The following is a 20,848-nucleotide window of genomic DNA, read 5'->3' on the forward strand; positions in this document are numbered from 1 at the left end:
GCCTTTGGATGATTTCTCATTAGATTGATCAATGTAAATAAGATGAACTCATTGTGTGGGGGAGTTATTCACTTATTGTGTACCTCTGTGTGGGTGTGTGGGCGGGTGGGTGGGATGAGGGCCGTGGTCATGTGCTCATGTGACTGAGAGTGACCGTGCACCCTTGACACAGTGAGTGTCTGATTTTGGAGTGAATCTGAATACTTTGTTCTGAATGTGATGGGACCTTTGCATAATGAAGGGGGATGGGTGGAGGGGAAGTGGGAGGGGGGGGGGGGGAGGGGTGTGGGAGGGGGGGGGGGGGCAAGGGGGGGTCAGAGAGAGATGGTGAAGAGGGTTGTGAAGGGGGGATGGAGGGTATACATGGAGAAGTTTGTGGGCTAGATATGGGAGGGGGATGATTGTGTGTGTGTGTGTGTGTAAAATTATATTTGAATTTGAATACTTTCTTGACTTACTCTGCTTCAGTTTATTTGTATTTTGTTACATAAGTTTATTGTCCTCCCCTGAAGGGCTGTTGCTGGGGTTAAAAACAATCATACACACATATATCATCCCACTTCCACATGTATGTGGGTGAACGTGGGAGTGGCAGCCCATGAACGCGGAAAAAGATTGCTCATGTCAAAACAGTGGATTTCTGTACAGACTGTGTCTGTGTATGGACAGTTTACAAGTCTTGCATTGTAGTGTGTGTGTGTGTGTGTGTGTGTGTGTGTGTGTGTGTGTGTGTGTGTGATCATTTTGTATGTGTGTGTGTGTGTCTGTGTGTGTTTCTATGTGTATGTGTGATCATTTTGTATGTATGTGTGTGTGTGTGTGTGTGTGTGTGTGTGTGCAAATAACAGGTCTTGCATTTCGTGTGAATGTGTGTGTGTGTGTGTGTGAGTAAAACTTGTGTGAATATGTGGGTGTACTTCGCCTTACTTCTATGCCACAATGGTTGAAGGTGGTATAACGTTATAACAGTTCATGTTTTCCTTGTCACCATCATGAAAACATCGCTCACTTTTTTTTCTTCTTTCTTCTTTCGATGTGTCGCAGCCCTAAGAAGGAAATCCTCCCCAACAGCAAGCCAACAGGAGGTGGTGGTGGTGGTGGTGGAGGTGGTGGAGGTGGTGGTGGAGGAGGAGGAGGAGATCGAGTGGACAGAATGGAAAAGTATGAAAAGATCGGCAAGATCGGGGAAGGGTCGTACGGGGTGGTGTTCAAGTGTCGCAACAAGGACACACAGCAGCTGGTGGCCATCAAGAAATTTGTGGAGTCCGAGGACGATCCGCTCATCAAGAAGATTGCCATGAGGGAGGTCAGGATGTTGAAGGTGAGTCAGGACTGGTGCTTGTGTGTGTGTGTGTGTGTGTGTGTGTGTGTGTGTGTGTGTGTGTGTGCATGTGTGTGTGTGTGTGTGTGTGTGTGTGTGTGTGTGTGAATAGGCAACAAGCCCATGCATGTTCACTTTTACAAGTGGACTTGAACATGTTGGACTGTTCTTACCCTCAAAACAACCCCCGAAAACACAGTATGGCTGCATACATGGCAGGATAAAAACGGTCAAGCATATAAAAGAGAGAGAGAGAGAGAGATTCAAATGGTTTAATGACTTAAGCAACATGCTCATATCACCAAGTGGAAAACACGCTCCCCCCCCATCCCCCACCCCTTCCAATGTTCCCTCCCTCCTACACTTTTACACATAGAAAAAAAGAGTATGCTTATTTATAGTGCTTTCATACTTCTCAAAAGTACTTTATGATAACACGTCAGTCAGACACAAAGCACACAAGAAAACACACACACACACACACACACACACACACACACACACACACATGCATGCGTGTGTGCACACACACACAGACACACACACACACACATCGGCCTGGCATGCTGATTTTGAGCTCTCTCGTGCTTTAGTATACTGTATAGTGGATGATAATCAGTACAGTGTGCTTACAAGGACATTTCTGTACTGGTCTTTGTGCTGCAGTCTACTGTTGGCAAAAACAAAACAAAAAAGAACCAATAATGCTGTGTGGTAGTAAAGTACTTCTGAAAAATACAAAAATAGAATAAAAAAAAACAACAATCAGTTCTACTTCATTTTATGTGGTATTTTCAAACCAGGCAAAAACCAATAACAAAAATTAATGCTGTGTGGTAGTAAAGTACTTCTTTAAAAAAAGAAGAAAGAAAAAAAAGCCAAAATCTATTTCATTTCGTGTGGTATATTCAGTCTGGCAAAAAAACCAACACCAAACAAAAATGATGTGTGGTAGTAAGGTAGTTCTAAAAAAAAAAAAAGCCCAATTCTACTTCAATTCATGTGGTATTTTCAGTTTGGCAAAAATCAGCAACAAACAATAATGTTGTGTCGTAGTAAAGTAGTTCAAAAACAGCCCACCAAATTCTGCTTCATTTCATGTAGTAATTTTCAGTTGGGCAACAAAACAACAACAGACTCCTTCTTCGTTCGTGGGCTGCAACTCCCACATTCACTCGTATGTACACGAGTGGGCTTTTATGTGTATGACCGTTTTTACCCTGCCACGTAGGCAGCAATACTCCGTTTTCGGGGGTGGTGCATGCTGAGTATGTTCTTGTTTCTATGACCCACCGAACGCTGACATGGATTTCAGGATCTTTAACATGCGTAGTTGATCGTTTGCTTGTGTATTCACATGAAGGGGGTTCAGGTACAAGCAGGAAAAATCTCCAGCCTTTACCCACCAGACACCATACACACGAAGGGTAAAGGGGTTTCAGGAACTAACAGGTCTGCACATATGTTGACCTGGGAGATTGGAAAAAATCTCCACCCTTTACCCACCAGGTGCCATTACCGAGACACGAACACGGGACCCTCGGATTTAAAAGTCCAGCGCCAACAACAAACAATAATGCTGTGTGGTAGTAAAGTAGTTCTAAAAAAAAGAAAAAAAGCCAAATTCTAGTTCATTTTATGTGGCATTTTCAGTTGGGTGGCGCTTGTTGTTTTGCAGCAACTGAAGCACCCCAACCTGGTGCGGCTGATTGAGGTGTTCCGCAGAAAGAAACGCCTGCACCTGGTGTTTGACTACGTGGACCACACACTGCTGAATGAGCTGGATCGATGTCCCCGAGGGTGAGGGCCTCACTTCTTGATGCTGACCATTGTAATGATAATCATCTTTGTAATGATGATGATGATGGTGACCATTGTAATGATAATGATCTTTGTAATGATGATGATCTTTGTAATGATGATGATGACCATTGTAATGATAATCATCTTTGTAATGATGATGATGATGATGATGATGGTGACCATTGTAATGATAATGATCTTTGTAATGATGAGGATGATGATGACCATTGTAATGATAATGATCTTTGTAATGATGATGATGATGAGGAGGAGATAATGAAGAAGAGCAGCATCAGCAGCAACAACAATAACAGTAATGACAACCATAACAACAATAATAATGATATTAATATTAATGATAAAAATAATGATAAAAATAATGAAAATGATGATGATGATGATAATAATAATAGTAATGATAATAATGACGATGATGATGATAATAGTAATGATAATAATAATGATGATGATTATGATGATAATAATAATAGTAATGATAATGATGATGATCATAATAATAATACAAACAATGATAATGATGATGACATTGATGATATTAGTAATAATAATGATGCTGATGATAATGATAAGAAGAAGAATTATATATATAATGATGATAATGATGATGATATTAATGGTAATGATGGTGATGATGATAATAATAATAATAATGATGATGATGATGATGATAATAATGTATAATAATGGAAATAATAATAACCATACACACGCACTCACCCATTCACTCACAAACCCTCCCCGCCCCCACATCCCCCCCCCCCCCCCACCCCACATAAATCCCACATCTACAGCTTAGCATAAGATTTCCAGTGTTGTTTAGATGGATTTATTTGAACTGGTGTTTGAACGTTGATCAGAACTGAATTCAGTGATGGGAAGGAAAGAATGAGAGGTCAGTCAGAATGGCTTTACTTCCCCGCTGCTGCAGCTGTCACTATGGTAAAACGACGGGGCTGAAATGTAGGATAACATTAACAGCGACCACGTTTGTCATGCTTTTCTTCTGGTTTCAGATTACCGGAGCCTACAATCAAAAGAATCATTTATCAGACACTGCTTGCCATATACTTCTGTCATCAGTACAATGTGAGTACATTGTGTGTGTGTGTGTGTGTGTGTGTGTTTCTCTGTGTTTGTGTGTGTGTGTGTGTGTCTGTGTGTGTGAATTTTTTGTGTGTGTGTTTCTCTTTGTGTGTGTGTGTGTTTCTCTGTGTTTGTGTGTGTGTGTGTGTGTGAATTTTCTGTGTCTTTGTTTCTCTGTGTGTGTGTGTGTGTGTTTCTCTGTGTTTGTGTGTGTGTGTGTCTGTATGTTTGAATTTTCTGTGTTTGTGTTTCTGTGTGTGTGTGTGTGTATGCGTGTGCGTGCGCACAAACATACGTGCATTTGTTTTTTGGATATGCATGTAAGTATTACGAGGGTGTGTGTGCGCATCTTTGTGGTGCATGAATGTGTTTGTGTGTACTTGTGTTTGTGTTTACATGTTTGTGTGAGTACCTGTGCAAGTGTATATATATATGTGATTGTATCTGTAGACCTGTGTATGTGGAACAGGAGGAATATCGTTCAGTGCCCAGTCACTGGTACTGGTGATTGTAGACAACCTATTTTAATTACACATACTTAACCGTGACCCAACTAGTGCAGACTCCGGCAGGGGTGTGACATTCCTGTCCTGTGCAAACTACTATCCGCCTGTGCGGAGAAATAAACTTATATTATGTGTATGCCTGTGCTCTAATATTCTTTATGTACACATGTGTATCTGTGTGCATATTTTGTGAAAAGAGAGACAGAGAGAGAGAGAGGAAGAGAGATAGTGTATGTGTGCGTGTGTGTGCGCGTGGTGTGTGTGTGTGTGTGAAGATGAGCAGTGCGGCTTGGCTGACTGAAATGGAGAGGCACATAAATTTCAGTAATCTGTATATTTGTATATAGCTATCTCCATTTGGTGCCATTTAATTTATCTTTTTATTTTCTATTCATTTTATTTGTTTGTTGTTTTCTTCTTATGTTGGACATGTGCTGCTGCCAAAAAGAAAATCTCTGTACCAAAGTATAGACAATAAAATTTGTGTATTGTGTGTATTGTGTTGTGCCCATGTAAAAAAAAAAAAAGAAAAAGGTCACTACTTTTATCTTTTCTAATCCTCCCCCCTTCCCCCTCTACCCACACCCTCAGTTTCGTTCAGTTTCTACCTCTTGTCTCACTCTGCATCTGTCTGTGTGTCTCCCTGTCTGCTTTGCGCTCTCTCTCACAAGTTTCTCTTTCTGTCTCTGTCTCTTCTTCTTCTTCCTCAACTTCTTGTTGTTGTTGTTGTTCTTCTTCCTCTTTTTCTTTTTCCTCTTCTTCTTCATCTCTTCTTCTTCTTCTTCTTCTTCTTCCTCAACTTCTTCTTGTTCTTGTTCTTGTTGTTCTTCTTCATCTTCGTCTTCTTCTACTTCTTCTTCCTCAACTTCTTGTCGTTCTTGTTGTTCTTCTTCTTCCTCTTCTTCTTTTTCCTCTTCATCTTCATCTCTTCTTCTTCTTCTTTTCTTCTTCTTCATCTTCTTCTTGTTCTTGTTGTTCTTCTTCGTCTTCTTCTTCTTTCTCTCTCACAAGTTTCTCTTTGAGTCTCTGTCTCGGTCTCTCTTCTTCTTCCTCAACTTCTTCTTCTTGTTCTTGTTCTTGTTCTTCTTCTTCCTCTTCTTCTTTTTCCTCTTCTTCTTCATCTCTTCTTCTTCTTCTTCTTCATCTTCTTCTTGTTCTTGTTGTTCTTCTTCTTCGTCTTCATCTTCTTCTACTTCTTATTCTTCTTCCTCAACTTCTTCTGCTTCTTCTTGTTGTTCTTCTTCATCTTCTCTTGTTCTTCTTCCTCTTCTTCTTTTTCCTCTTCTTCTTCTTCATCTTGTTCTTGTTCTTGTTCTTGTTGTTCTTCTTCTTTGTCTTCGTCTTCTTCTACTTCTTTCTCTCTCATAAGGTTCTCTTTGAGTCTCTGTCTCGGTCTCTCTTCTTCTTCCCCAACGTCTTGCTCTTCTTGTTCTTCTTCTGTTCTTCTTGTTGTTGTTCTTGTTATTCTTCTTGTTCTTGTTCTTCTTCTCTTCTTGTTCTTGTTGTTGTTCTTGTTGTTGTTGTTCTTCTTCTTGTTCTTGTTGTTGTTGTTCTTCTTCTTGTTCTTCTTCTTGTTCTTGTTGTTCTTCTTCTCTTCTTGTTCTTCTTGTTGTTGTTCTTCTTCTTCTCTTGTTGTTGTTGTTGTTGTTCTTGTTCTTGTTCTTCTTCTTCTTCTTCTTGTTCTTGTTGTTGTTCTTCTTCTCTTCTTGTTCTTCTTCTCTTGTTGTTGTTGTTGTTGTTGTTCTTCTTCTTCTTCTTGTTCTTCTTCTTCTTCTTCCTCATCTTGTAGTTGTTGTGTTTGATCTACTTCTTCTTCACCATCTTTTTGTTGTTGTTGTTTTTGTTGTTGTTCTTCTTCTTCTTCTTTTTCTTCCTTCATCTTGTTGTTGTTCTTCTTGTTGCTGTTGTTGTTGTTATTGTTCATGTTTTTATCGTTGTTGTTGTTGTTGTTCTTCTTCTTCTTCCTCTACATTTCCCGTGTAAAGAAAAATGAGAGGAGGGGATATTTCACGGGAAGGAAGCTGATGGAAGTCCGACATACATACACACACATGCATAACAGAGACTAGAATAGAATTTTTTTTATTCAGTTAGGCCAAAACCCCATTTGAAGAGGTGTGAACATTATCACACTTTGGAGAACAAACACAGCACACATGATACCATCTCCAACACACACACACACACACATATACATACAAGAAAAGAGTAATCATCATCAAATAATCCATAATGACAAGCAAACTGAGAAATGAAAGTACAGAGATATATCAGAATATTCACTTCTCAGACCTATCATATTCAAGAAAACTGTCAACTGTAAATACACTGTTGTGATCAACCAATTCCTGCACTGTCACATGCATGATATAGATGTGCAGTAAGATTTCTTATATAATCTGTTCTTTTTTTTTTCCTTTTTTAAATTTTTTAGGCAAGTTGTAATGGTAGTCTAAAATCAGTTGATTCACTGGCATACTTTGACAGGATTAATAAAGTGCACAGGTAGAGTGATGGCCTAGAGGTAACACGTCCGCTGAGGAAGCGAGAGAATCTGAGCGCGCTGGTTCGAATCACGGTTCAGCCGCCGATATTTTCTCCCCCTCCACTAGACCTTGAGTGGTGGTCTGGACGCTAGTTATTCGGATGAGACGATAAACTGAGGTCCCGTGTGCAGCATGCACTTAGCGCACGTAAAAGAACCCACGGCAACAAAAGGGTTGTTCCTGGCAAAATTCTGTAGAAAAATCCACATCGATAGGAAAAAAACCCCAAAAAAACTGCATGTAGGAAAAAATACAAAAAAATGGGTGGCGCTGTAGTGTAGCGACGCGCTCTCCCTGGGGAGAGCAGCCTGAATTTGCACAGAGAAATCTGTTGTGATAAAAAGAAATACAAATACAAATACAAATAAGAGCAGAGGGGTGAGGGGAGGCTAACAAAGGGTGAAGAATTGGAGGGGGGGGAGCACATTTAATGTGCAGCTTCTGTTATATTGCAGAGACTAAGGTGTGTGCATGTGTTTTCTGTGGGTGTGTGTGTGTGTGTGTGCGTGTGTGCGTGCATGTGCGCACACAAATGTATTTGTACTAATATCAACACCCACTCAGCACCACCCCCTATTCCTAGCAACTGTACACTGGAATCCCCACCACACAAGCACACACACACACACACTCACACTCACACTCACTCTCACTCTTACTCTCATTCTCTCTCACTCACACACACACACACACACACACACACACACACACACACACACACAGAGTTTTGTTGTTGTTACAGTTTTTACATTTTTGTTATTGTCTGATACCACTAAATAGTGAAAAGACGTTAAACAGAAGAAAGAAATGTCACAGAGGGTTGTGGACAGTTGATGAACAGCTTCAGTTTCACAGCGACGTCAGAGCTTGTGGACAGACCCATATACACTACACCACATATGTGACAGTCATGTCCGGCTTTGATTATCAAAACAGCAGAGTAGGCAACTGCCGTCCCAACTATTTAGGCAACAATTTGATTATTGTGGAGAGTGTCTTGCCAAAGTTACATCACCACTCTCTTGGCCAAGAGAGTTTTAGGACGGTCAGCATTGGGATGGTTCCCAAAGGCCAACTAGCCCCCAAAGCTGCAGCACTAAGAGCCAGTGCAATCTTGCTTCCTGGTTTGAGAGTCATAGTCCTTCACAAAAGACTAAGCTGTAAATGATTTCCCCTTGCAATGGAGAAACCATTGATGATACAGCTCTCACTTTGCTGTTGGCCCAACTGTAAACTGATGTTGATCTGTGGTATGAGCTGAGTGTTGGGCCTATCACCATATACAAAAATAATGATGATAATAATAATGACAGTGATAATAATAGATACATGTTTTGAGTGCTTTCCTCCCTTTAAGGGAGCTCAAAGCGCTTTGTAATTAACATCAGACAAGCTGGGAGTGTGGGGGGGAGGGGAAGGGTGGGTTGGGGGGGGGGGAGACAAACCCAAATGTCTGACCCTGGCACAGTCCAACACATGCAGACTGCAACACATATAATGATCATATTAATGATAATAATAATGGATACTTGTTGAGCGCTTTCCTCCCTCAGACGGAGCACTTTAGAATAAACATTGAACAAGCTGTAGGGGTGTGGTGAGGTGGGGGATGGGGGGCGGGGAGTGCGGGTGTTGGGGGGGGGGGGGGAACCCAGATGTTCCAAGCATAATCCAACACATGCTTAAGTGGCTCCCTGTCTTTGTTGTCTTGTGGCTCTCATCTTCCTGCAGATGGGCGCAATAGCCGAGTGGTTAAAGCGTTGGACTTTCAATCTGAGGGTCCCCAGTTCGAATCTCGGTAATGGCGCCTGGTGGGTAAAGGGTGGAGATTTTTCTGATCTCCCAGGTCAACCTATGTGCAGACCTGCTCGTGCCTGAACCCCCTTCGTGTGTATATGCACAGCAGAAGATCAAATACGCACGTTTAAGATCCTGTAATCCATGTCAGCATTCAGTGGGTTACGGAAACAAGAACATACCCAGCATGCACACCCCTGAAAACGGAGTATGGCTGCCTGCATGGCAGGGTAAAAACAGTCACGCAAGTCAAAGCCCACTCGTGTACATACGAGTGAACGTGGGAGTTGCAGCCCACGAACGAAGTTTCAGTTTCAGTTTCAGTAGCTCAAGGAGGCGTCACTGCGTTTGGACAAATCCATATACGTCACACCACATCTGCCAAGCAGATGCCTGACCAGCAGCGTAACCCAACGCGCTTAGTCAGGCCTTCACGAACGAAGAAGAAGAAGAAGAAGAATCCTCTCTGCAGCCAGGTTATGGACACCAGCGCCCAGCCCGGCCCGGAGAGTCCTTGACTGACGGATCACGTGTCTCTCTCCCCTGCGTCACTGTGCTGGGCCCACAGGCATTGCTGTGCTGTGGCTGGCAGCGGTGGGATCAGCATTGGCAGATTAATGTGGGGTGGGCACGTCACTGCTGACCCGGGCATTGTCAGCCAGATTCTTTTCTCTCCCCCATTGCCAGTACTGGTGTTTTGTCTTTCTTTTCCTGTCTTTCTGTCTGTCTGTTATTTTGTCTGTCTCTACTGTGATGTGACACTGTAAATTGACATCAGTCGCTACCTGTTGTTCAGTTTCTTCGTTTATCTGTTTATTTGCTTATTTATTTACAGGAGAAAGATCCACTCTCAAAATGATTGCAGTTCATACAAAATATATCTAATAGCCCACCACATAAAGAAAATCGTTCCCCTTTGACGGACGAAGATTTTTTTTTTTTTTTTTTTTTTTTTTTTTTTTTTTTACATTGAGCCTTGTTGTTGTTGTGTGGTCGGGAAATATATCGGGGGGGGAACTCTTTGTTTTACTGCACGGAAAGAAAGCTGAGCAGATAATAAAAAAAAAAGAAGAAGAAGAAGATACATGGAGTATAATACAAACTCCTCCTATTAGTTTCCGTTTGACTTTTGCTCCTCTGTTCAGGAAGGAAAGTTGAGTGGATAAACAGAAAGAAGAGAGTCTTTTCATTTGACTTCTTTTTTTTCTTTCTTTTTTTCCGTTTCTCTGTTCATTTTCTAGTCATTGCCTGTTTTTCTTCCTTCCTTTCTATTTCTTTCTGTCATTCCATTATCTATATATCATGCAATTCTGATTTGATGATAAACTGTGGCCCTGTGTGTGGCGCGTACTTGGTGCTCTGGACAAAATCTCAAAACCTGTGGCGACAAAAGTGTTGGTTCCTGGCATGATTCTGCTGAAGAAATCCACTCTTGATGGGTACACACATCTTATATGCTTGAACTGAAATGGACAGACCAAAGTGACGTTCAGCTGTCCACAAAGGCGCCAAATCCTGTGAGGCCAACAGAATCGCTGCAGCAGAGCAACGCAGACAGGCCAGGAAAACCGGTGCCAGCAAGTCCCCGACAGCCGCCACCATCCCCTGTCCACACTGCATCAGAACCTTCCGGGCGCGGATTGGCCTGATCAGTCATCTGCGCACCCACAGAGCCCAACCCATCCACCCCCAGGATGACTAGATGGTCCTCGTCGATCCCGACGGATGAACCACATATGCTTGAACTCCAGAAGGTCTGAGTAGCGCGTTGGGGTGTGCTGCTGTCAGGCATCTGCGTATATGGATTTGTCCAAACTGAAACCTTGATACTGTGTCAAAACAGCACTTGTTTGTGTGAATGTGACCCTCCCCCCACCCACCCCCACCCCACCATGAAGAGATGTTGACCAAATTAGTACACAGCTGAGGTGAATGATATGGATACTTCTGTAGCGCCTGTCCTCGGTCGGAGACCAAGCTCTAAGTGCTTGACAAACATGGGGTCGCTTGCACAACAGGCTGCCTACCTGATGGGTAGAGCCGACTGAAGGCTGCCTTTGGGAGCTCATCATGTGTTTCCTGTGTCATTCAAACAGATTTAGGCATGCACATATACACTCAGACAGACATGTAACATTTGACATTTATGACCATTTTGTTTATTTACCCCGCCATGTAAGCAGCCATACTACGTTTTCAGGGGTTTGCATGCTGGGTATGTTCTTGTTTCAATGACCCATGGAACACTGACATGGATTACAGGATCTTAAACGTGCATATTTGATCTTCTGCTTTCCGTATACACACGAAGGGGGGTTCAGGCACTAGCAGGTCTGCACATTTGTTGACCTGGGAGATTGCAAAAATCTCCACCCTTTACCCACCAGGTGCAGTCAGCGAGATTCAAACTCAGGACCCTCAGACTGAAAGTCCAGTGCTTTAACCACTTGGCTATTGTGCCCGGTGTGCCCCCCCCTCCCCATCCCCCCCCAACCACTGTTGAAGAGATGTTGGCTGAAGGAGTACAGGGCTAAGGTGGGTGTGGACCCAGTACCTCGAGAGGTCACAGGGTGCAGGAGTGGGGAGGGTGGAGGTGGGAGGATTGGGGGGGTGAGGGAGGGGGGAAGGTGTCGGCACTGTGCGGAATGCATCGAAAACAGCACTTGTTTGTCTTGACGCTTGTCCCAGGGAGGACAGAAACACTGAGTGGCCAGGCAGGAGGAGAGTGCTGGAGATCAAGTGGCTCACAGTGGTGGTGGAGGGTGGGGGTTTTTGGGAGGAGGGCGAGGGGGGCGGGGAGGGGGGGGGGCTGTGTTTTGGGTGGTGACAAGGTAGTTGTGAAATGCAGGCAGCATTCGTTACCCCACTCCCCACTGACTTTTTGTGCATACTGCAATGGGCTGCCAGTGATTTGCCGTAAGTGCCCCTACTTCAGATTCATCCTGGCAGATTTTTAAAAATATTTTTCTATTGATACTAGACGAACTATGACAGAGTCAGTGTGGCTTATGTCCACTGAATACTTTTATGTCTCTTGCATTTCTGTACTTATAAGCTACGTCTGAGTTTTCTGCATGTTCTTGTAAACTGGTTATGTGCTGCTTCATCCTGTGTGATTATAGATGTGTGTAGCCGTGCAGAACTGTGTCCTTTTCCATTCTTACCACATCCTACTGAAACATATTCGGAAACGAATGATGACCGCCCAATCGCAGCCGTCAGTCGGCTCTACCCGGGTAGGCAACCTGTTGTGCAAATGATCCCGAGTTTGTAAAGGGCTTTGAGCTTGGGTCTCCAACGAGGATAGGTACTGTTTCAGCATCCATATGAAATCAAGTCAAATCAAATCAAACGTATTGTGCAGGAATGATCTCTCTGCTGTGGCAGAAGATAGGATCCTGAAGAAGAGACATGCCAGAGTGAAGTGTGTTTGATGTCCCTGTGAAGAGAACTGTGTGTCAGGCTGTTTAGGTGCCAAGTATCTTACATACAGCCCAGGCTGTCTTCATCATTTGATCTGGAGTGACAGCCTAGAGATAACGTGCCCGCCTAGGAAGCGAGAGAATCTGAGCGCGCTCGTTCGAATCACGGCTCAGCCGCCGATATTTTCTCCCCCTCCATTAGACCTTGAGTGGTGGTCTGGACGCTAGTCATTCGGATGAGACGATAAACCGAGGTCCCGTGTGCAGCATGCACTTAGCGCACATAAAAGAACCCATGGCAACAAAAGGGTTGTTCCTGGCAAAATTCTGTAGAAAAATCCACTTCGTGAGGAAAAACATATAAAACTGCACGCAGGAAAAAAAACAAAAAAAAAAGGGTGGCGCTGTAGTGTAGCGATGCGCTCTCCCTGGGGAGAGCAGCCTGAATTTCACACAGAGAAATCTGTTGTGATAAAAAGAAATACAAATACAAATGCAAATCATCACAGACCGTCAGTCTTAAAAGCCCATTGAGAAGAAATGTTGTGATGGGTGCCGGTGCTGTAGGCGTGATGAAAAGTTCTGGTTTGTGTGCCGGTGTTGGAGATGATCTTCGCATAGGTATCACAGGTTGGGGGGGCAGTTTAGGAGGGGGGATTGGGGGGTGTTCCGTTGTCAGTTGGAATCATGTTGTAGAACTGGAGGCGCATTACTTGCTGTTTGTAAGTGCATTCTGTGTGGTAAAATGTCTGTGAGTAATGCCTCTGAAGTTGTGTCTTGTCTTGTATTTATGGCGCAGGCCCAACACTCGTCTTATATCATAGATTGACATAAGTTTACATTTGGGCCAGCAGCAAAGTGAGAGCTGTATTATCAATGGTTTCTCCAGTCAGTGGGAAACAGTTTACAGCTTAGTCTTTTGTGAAGGACTATGACTCTCAAACTAGGAGGCAAAATTGCACTGGCTCTTAGTGCTGCAGCCTTGTGGGCTAGTTGGCCTTTGGGAACCATCCCAACGCCGACTTTCATATAACACTCTTGGCCGAGAGAGTGGGGATGTAACTTGGGCAAGACACTCTCCACTATAATCAAATTCTAGCCCAAATAGTCGGAACAGCAGTTGCCTCCTCTGCTGTTCTGATGGTCATAGTCGGACACGACTGACTATCATATGTCGCAGCAGATTTCTCTGTGTGAAATTCAGGCTGCTCTTCCCTGCGGAGAGCGCATTGCCACAGTGACACAGCACCACTTCCATTTATTTATTTATTTATTTATTGTTTTCTTTCTGCATGATGTATTTGTTTTAAACAGACAGAGAGAAGAATTACAGACAGGATGACGGGCGCAATAGCCGAGTGGTTAAAGCGTTGGACTGTCAATCTGAGGTTCCGGGGTCCCCGGTTCGAATCACGGTGACGGCGCCTGGTGGGTAAAGGGTGGAGATTTTCCCGATCTCCCAGGTCAACATATGTGCAGACCTGCTAGTGCCTGAACTCCCTTCGTGTATATATGCAAGCAGAAGATCAAATACGCACGTTAAAGATTCTGTAATCCATGTCGGCGTTCGGTGGGTTATGGAAGCAAGAACATACCCAGCATGCACCCCCCCCGAAAATGGAGTATGGCTGCCTACATGGCGGGGTAAAAACGGTCATTCAGGTAAAAGCCCACTCGTGTGCATACGAGTGAACGCAGAAGAAGAAAAGAACAGACAGGATGGTGAAAGCTGCACCACTTACCACCATGCATGTGTGCCTGCATGTGAGAGTGTTCACACACACACACTGAGTGTTTGCCATGCACCGAGGCGGAAGAAGATCCGTTGACCAGACCGTGTTGTGGGGGCTGAAGGAGGGGTGGGGGGCAGGGGTCATCGGCAGGGTGGGCTGACAACACAGGCAGGTCAGTGCCGGTGGAGGGTCTCCCAGGGTAAAAGCTTTCCCCTCCAACCCCTCCCCCCTCCCCCCTGTTCTGTCCTGTCCTGTGGTGCCCTGCAGTGTTTGGCCAGCCCCTCTTGTTGGTGGGACAACAAGTGTTGAAACAGTGGCAGGGCATTAACGGTCTCTGTTGGGCTCCTGAGGCACACACACACACACACACACACACACACACACACACACACACACACACACTCTCTCTCTCTCTCTCTCTCTCTCTCTCTCTCTCTCTCTTTCTCTCTCACTCACTCACTCACTCTGGGCAAAGCAATGGGGTAAATGGGGGGCAGGAGGCCGAATGTACCCCATGGGGATACTGTCCACTGCTCTCTCAGCTGTTCTGGGACGGTTATGGGGAAGTTGGGGATCTGGGGGTGGGGTGGGTGGGAGGGAGAGGCTAAGGAAGGGAGTGGGGTGGTGGTGGTGGTCAGGGTGGTGGGGGTTGGGTGCTTGGGGGAGGTTTGACCGGGTTTACACCATGAGGGTCCTGTAGAATTTGTTGAAAAGTCAAGCGCTGCTGCTCTGCTGCTCGCTGCTGGTACTCGGGGAAATTTTGTTTGTTTGATCTGTCAGGGTCTGTGTGTGATTGTGTATGATGTGGATTGTACTTTTGTGTGTATGTGTGAGACAGAGAGAGAGAGAGAGAGGGAGAGAGATTGGGAAAGGGGGAAGGGTGCAGCACGCACTTGGCGCCATGTAAAAAAGAATGAGTGTGTTGTCCTCCATGCAAAAAGAAATCCACTCTGATAGGTACACAAATATATAAATTTATATGCGTGCACTCAAGGCCTGACAAGCTCGTTGGGTTATTGCTGCTGTCAGGCATCTGCCTAGCAGATGTGGTGTAGCGTATATGGATTTGTCGGAACGCAGTGACGCCTCCTTGAGAAACTGAAACTTAACATACTGAAACACAGCGCTCAACAAGAATGCTGGTCAGCTTGGTGGTCAGATCACAGCCTGCAAGACCCTGATCAAAGACTGACCAGCAAGTGTTACGTTATTGTAATAATAATAATAATAATGGTATTTATATAGCGCTGAATCTTGTGCAGAGACAAATCAAAGCGCTTTCGCACCAGTCGTTAACACGCATGCATAACTCGAAAACTGTAGAAACTAAAGACAAGGAAGGGCAGGCAAGGGAGGCTATTCTGGGAAGAGGTGGGTTTTAAGGCCAGACTTGAAAGAGCTGAGTGTGGAGACTTGACGAAGTGAAAGAGGAAGTTCATTCCAATTAGAAGGTCCAGAGACAGAGAAAGAATGTGCTGTGTAGACCTGAACTGAAGTGAACTGATGTGTCTTTGTGTTGTGCTGTGTTGTGCTGTGCTGTCCAGACCTGAACTGAACTGATGTGTGTCTTTGTGTTGTGCTGTGCTGTCCAGACCTGAACTGATGTGTGTCTTTGTGTTGTGCTGTGATGTGCAGACCTGAACTGATGTGTGTCTTTGTGTTGTGCTGTGCTGTGCTGTGCAGACCTGAACTGAAGTGTGTCTTTGTGTTGTGCTGTGCTGTGCAGACCTGAACTGATGTGTGTCTTTGTGTTGTGCTGTGCTGTCCAGACCTGAACTGATGTGTGTCTTTGTGTTGTGCTGTGCTGTGCTGTGCTGTGCAGACCTGAACTGAAGTGAACTGATGTGTGTCTTTGTGTTGTGTTGTGCTGTGCTATGCAGACCTGAACTGAAGTGAACTGATGTGTGTCTTTGTGTTGTGTTGTGCTGTGCTGTGCAGACCTGAACTGAAGTGAACTGATGTGTGTCTTTGTGTTGTGTTGTGATGCGCTATGCAGACCTGAACTGAAGTGAACTGATGTGTGTCTTTGTGTTGTGTTGTGCTGCGCTGTGCAGACCTGAACTGAAGTGAACTGATGTGTGTCTTTGTGTTGTGTTGTGCTGTGCTATGCAGACCTGAACTGAAGTGAACTGATGTGTGTCTTTGTGTTGTGTTGTGCTGTGCTATGCAGACCTGAACTGAAGTGAACTGATGTGTGTCTTTGTGTTGTGCTGTGCTGCGCTGTGCAGACCTGAACTGAAGTGAACTGATGTGTGTCTTTGTGTTGTGCTGTGCTGTGCTGTGCAGACCTGAACTGAAGTGAACTGATGTGTGTCTTTGTGTTGTGCTGTGCTGTGCTGTGCAGACCTGAACTGAAGTGAACTGATGTGTGTCTTTGTGTTGTGCTGTGCTGTGCTGTGCAGACCTGAACTGAAGTGAACTGATGTGTGTCTTTGTGTTGTGTTGTGTTGTGCTGTGCAGACGTGAACTGAAGTGAACTGATGTGTGTCTTTGTGTTGTACTGTGCAGACCTGAACTGAAGTGAACTGATGTGTGTCTTTGTGTTGTGTTGTGCTGTGCTTTGCAGACCTGAACTGAAGTGAACTGATGTGTGTCTTTGTGTTGTGTTGTGCTGTGCTGTGCAGACCTGAACTGAAGTGAACTGATGTGTGTCTTTGTGTTGTGCTGTGCTGTGCTGTGCTGTGCAGACCTGAACTGAAGTGAACTGATGTGTCTTTGTGTTGTGCTGTGCTGTGCTGTGCAGACGTGAACTGAAGTGAACTGATGTGTGTCTTTGTGTTGTGTTGTGCTGTGCAGACCTGAACTGAAGTGAACTGATGTGTGTCTTTGTGTTGTGCTGTGCTGTGCTGTGCAGACCTGAACTGAAGTGAACTGATGTGTGTCTTTGTGTTGTGCTGTGCTGTGCTGTGCAGACCTGAACTGAAGTGAACTGATGTGTGTCTTTGTGTTGTGTTGTGTTGTGCTGTGCAGACGTGAACTGAAGTGAACTGATGTGTGTCTTTGTGTTGTACTGTGCAGACCTGAACTGAAGTGAACTGATGTGTGTCTTTGTGTTGTGTTGTGCTGTGCTGTGCAGACCTGAACTGAAGTGAACTGATGTGTGTCTTTGTGTTGTGCTGTGCTGTGCAGACCTGAACTGATGTGTGTCTTTGTGTTGTGCTGTGCTGTGCTGTGCAGACCTGAACTGAAGTGAACTGATGTGTGTCTTTGTGTTGTGCTGTGCTGTGCTGTGCAGACCTGAACTGAAGTGAACTGATGTGTGTCTTTGTGTTGTGCTGTGCTGTGCTGTGCAGACCTGAACTGAAGTGAACTGATGTGTGTCTTTGTGTTGTGCTGTGCTGTGCTGTGCAGACCTGAACTGAAGTGAACTGATGTGTGTCTTTGTGTTGTGCTGTGCTATGCAGACCTGAACTGAAGTGAACTGATGTGTGTCTTTGTGTTGTGTTGTGCTGTGCTGTGCAGACCTGAACTGAAGTGAACTGATGTGTGTCTTTGTGTTGTGCTGTGCTGTGCTGTGCAGACCTGAACTGAAGTGAACTGATGTGTGTCTTTGTGTTGTGCTGTGCTGTGCTGTGCAGACCTGAACTGAAGTGAACTGATGTGTGTCTTTGTGTTGTGCTGTGCTGTGCTGTGCTGACCTGAACTGAAGTGAACTGATGTGTGTCTTTGTGTTGTGCTGTGCTGTGCTGTGCAGACCTGAACTGAAGTGAACTGATGTGTGTCTTTGTGTTGTGCTGTGCTGTGCTGTGCAGACCTGAACTGAAGTGAACTGATGTGTGTCTTTGTGTTGTGTTGTGCTGTGCTGTGCAGACCTGAACTGAAGTGAACTGATGTGTGTCTTTGTGTTGTGCTGTGCTGTGCTGTGCAGACCTGAACTGAAGTGAACTGATGTGTGTCTTTGTGTTGTGCTGTGCTGTGCTGTGCAGACCTGAACTGAAGTGAACTGATGTGTGTCTTTGTGTTGTGTTGTGCTGTGCTGTGCAGACCTGAACTGAAGTGAACTGATGTGTGTCTTTGTGTTGTGCTGTGCTGTGCTGTGCAGACCTGAACTGAAGTGAACTGATGTGTGTCTTTGTGTTGTGCTGTGCTGTGCTGTGCAGACCTGAACTGAAGTGAACTGATGTGTGTCTTTGTGTTGTGCTGTGCTGTGCTGTGCAGACGTGAACTGAAGTGAACTGATGTGTGTCTTTGTGTTGTGCTGTGCTGTGCTGTGCAGACCTGAACTGAAGTGAACTGATGTGTGTCTTTGTGTTGTGTTGTGCTGTGCTGTGCAGACCTGAACTGAAGTGAACTGATGTGTGTCTTTGTGTTGTGTTGTGCTGTGCTGTGCAGACCTGAACTGAAGTGAACTGATGTGTGTCTTTGTGTTGTGCTGTGCTGTGCTGTGCAGACCTGAACTGAAGTGAACTGATGTGTGTCTTTGTGTTGTGCTGTGCTGTGCTGTGCAGACCTGAACTGAAGTGAACTGATGTGTGTCTTTGTGTTGTGCTGTGCTGTGCTGTGCAGACCTGAACTGAAGTGAACTGATGTGTGTCTTTGTGTTGTGCTGTGCTGTGCTGTGCAGACCTGAACTGAAGTGAACTGATGTGTGTCTTTGTGTTGTGCTGTGCTGTGCTGTGCAGACCTGAACTGAAGTGAACTGATGTGTGTCTTTGTGTTGTGTTGTGCTGTGCTGTGCAGACCTGAACTGAAGTGAACTGATGTGTGTCTTTGTGTTGTGCTGTGCTGTGCTGTGCAGACCTGAACTGAAGTGAACTGATGTGTGTCTTTGTGTTGTGCTGTGCTGTGCTGTGCAGACCTGAACTGAAGTGAACTGATGTGTGTCTTTGTGTTGTGTTGTGCTGTGCTGTGCAGACCTGAACTGAAGTGAACTGATGTGTGTCTTTGTGTTGTGCTGTGCTGTGCTGTGCAGACCTGAACTGAAGTGAACTGATGTGTGTCTTTGTGTTGTGTTGTGCTGCGCTGTGCAGACCTGAACTGAAGTGAACTGATGTGTGTCTTTGTGTTGTGCTGTGCTGTGCTGTGCAGACCTGAACTGAAGTGAACTGATGTGTGTCTTTGTGTTGTGCTGTGCTGTGCTGTGCAGACCTGAACTGAAGTGAACTGATGTGTGTCTTTGTGTTGTGTTGTGCTGTGCTGTGCAGACCTGAACTGAAGTGAACTGATGTGTGTCTTTGTGTTGAGCTGTGCTGTGCTGTGCAGACTTGAACTGAAGTGAACTGATGTGTGTCTTTGTGTTGTGTTGTGCTGTGCTGTGCTGACCTGAACTGAAGTGAACTGATGTGTGTCTTTGTGTTGTGCTGTGCTGTGCAGACCTGAACTGAAGTGAACTGATGTGTGTCTTTGTGTTGTGCTGTGCTGTGCTGTGCAGACCTGAACTGAAGTGAACTGATGTGTGTCTTTGTGTTGTGCTGTGCTGCGCTGTGCAGACCTGAACTGAAGTGAACTTATGTGTGTCTTTGTGTTGTGCTGTGCTGCGCTGTGCAGACCTGAACTGAAGTGAACTGATGTGTGTCTTTGTGTTGTGCTGTGCTGTGCTGTGCAGACCTGAACTGAAGTGAACTGATGTGTGTCTTTGTGTTGTGCTGTGCTGTGCTGTGCAGACCTGAACTGAAGTGAACTGATGTGTGTCTTTGTGTTGTGCTGTGCTGTGCTGTGCAGACCTGAACTGAAATGAACTGATGTGTGTCTTTGTGTTGTGCTGTTCTGTGCTGTGCAGACCATTCACCGTGATGTCAAGCCGGAGAACATTCTAATCACTCGGGAGGGCCACGTCAAACTGTGTGATTTCGGCTTCGCCAGAATATTGAGTGAGTAACAGTGTGTGTTTGTGTGTGTGTGTGTGTGTGTGTGTGTGTGCTGCATATGTACATGCATGAGTGTATGTGTGTGAGAATGCATGCATGTGTGTGTGTGTGTGTGTGTGTGTGAGTACAAGTGTGTGTGTGTGTGTGTGTGTGTGTGCGTGTGTGTGTTGCATATGTACATACATGAGTGTATGTGTGTGAAAATGCATGTATGTATGTGTGTGTGTGTGTGTGTGTGTGTGTGTGTGTGCAAGCATTTTCATGTGTGCTTATATGTGTGTAAATGTGTGTGCTACACATGTACTATATACATAAGTGAATTTGTGTGTATGTATATATCTGTGTGTGAGTACGATTGCGTGTGTGTGTGTGTGTGTGTGTGTGTGATAGTGTATGTGTTTGTTTGCAAATGTGTGAGAATGTGAATGTGTGTGTGTGTGTGTGTGTGTGTGTTGTGTGCGCATGTATGTGTTGCTGGATGCGTGTGCTGTGCATACAGGTACATTTGTGTGTGTGTGTGAGTGATGTTACAACAAACACGTGTATGATAGTCAGTCAGGTCTGACTATGACCATCAGAACAGCGGAGTAGGCAACTGCCGCCCCAGCTATCTGGGCTAGAATTTGATTTTAGTGGAGAATGTATTGCCCAAGTTACATCCCCCACTCTCTCGGCCAAGAGGGTTTTAGGGTAGTCAGCGTTGGGATGATCCCCCAAAAGCCAACTGCAGACTAGAACTAAAAAGAGCCAGTGCCATTTTCCCTCCAGGTTTGAGAGTCACAGTCCTTCACAAAAGACTTAAGCTATGA

General features: G+C 44.9%; 1 protein-coding gene across 1 annotated transcript in view; it reads left to right on the forward strand.

The window, feature by feature from the left end:
• Positions 1-1,150: 1,150 nt before the first annotated feature.
• Positions 1,151-20,848, forward strand: part of LOC143296039 (cyclin-dependent kinase-like 1) — a 34,549-nt gene continuing 14,851 nt past the window's right edge. The window contains exons 1-4 of the mRNA XM_076607783.1: positions 1,151-1,321; positions 3,000-3,121; positions 4,159-4,231; positions 19,952-20,042. Of these exons, the coding sequence (XP_076463898.1) occupies positions 1,154-1,321; positions 3,000-3,121; positions 4,159-4,231; positions 19,952-20,042 (454 nt within the window). The 5' untranslated portion in view covers positions 1,151-1,153. The remainder of the gene's footprint in view (positions 1,322-2,999; positions 3,122-4,158; positions 4,232-19,951; positions 20,043-20,848) is intronic.

This window comes from Babylonia areolata, chromosome 21 (genome assembly GCF_041734735.1).
Source record: "Babylonia areolata isolate BAREFJ2019XMU chromosome 21, ASM4173473v1, whole genome shotgun sequence".
NCBI classification, from domain to species: domain Eukaryota; kingdom Metazoa; phylum Mollusca; class Gastropoda; order Neogastropoda; family Buccinidae; genus Babylonia; species Babylonia areolata.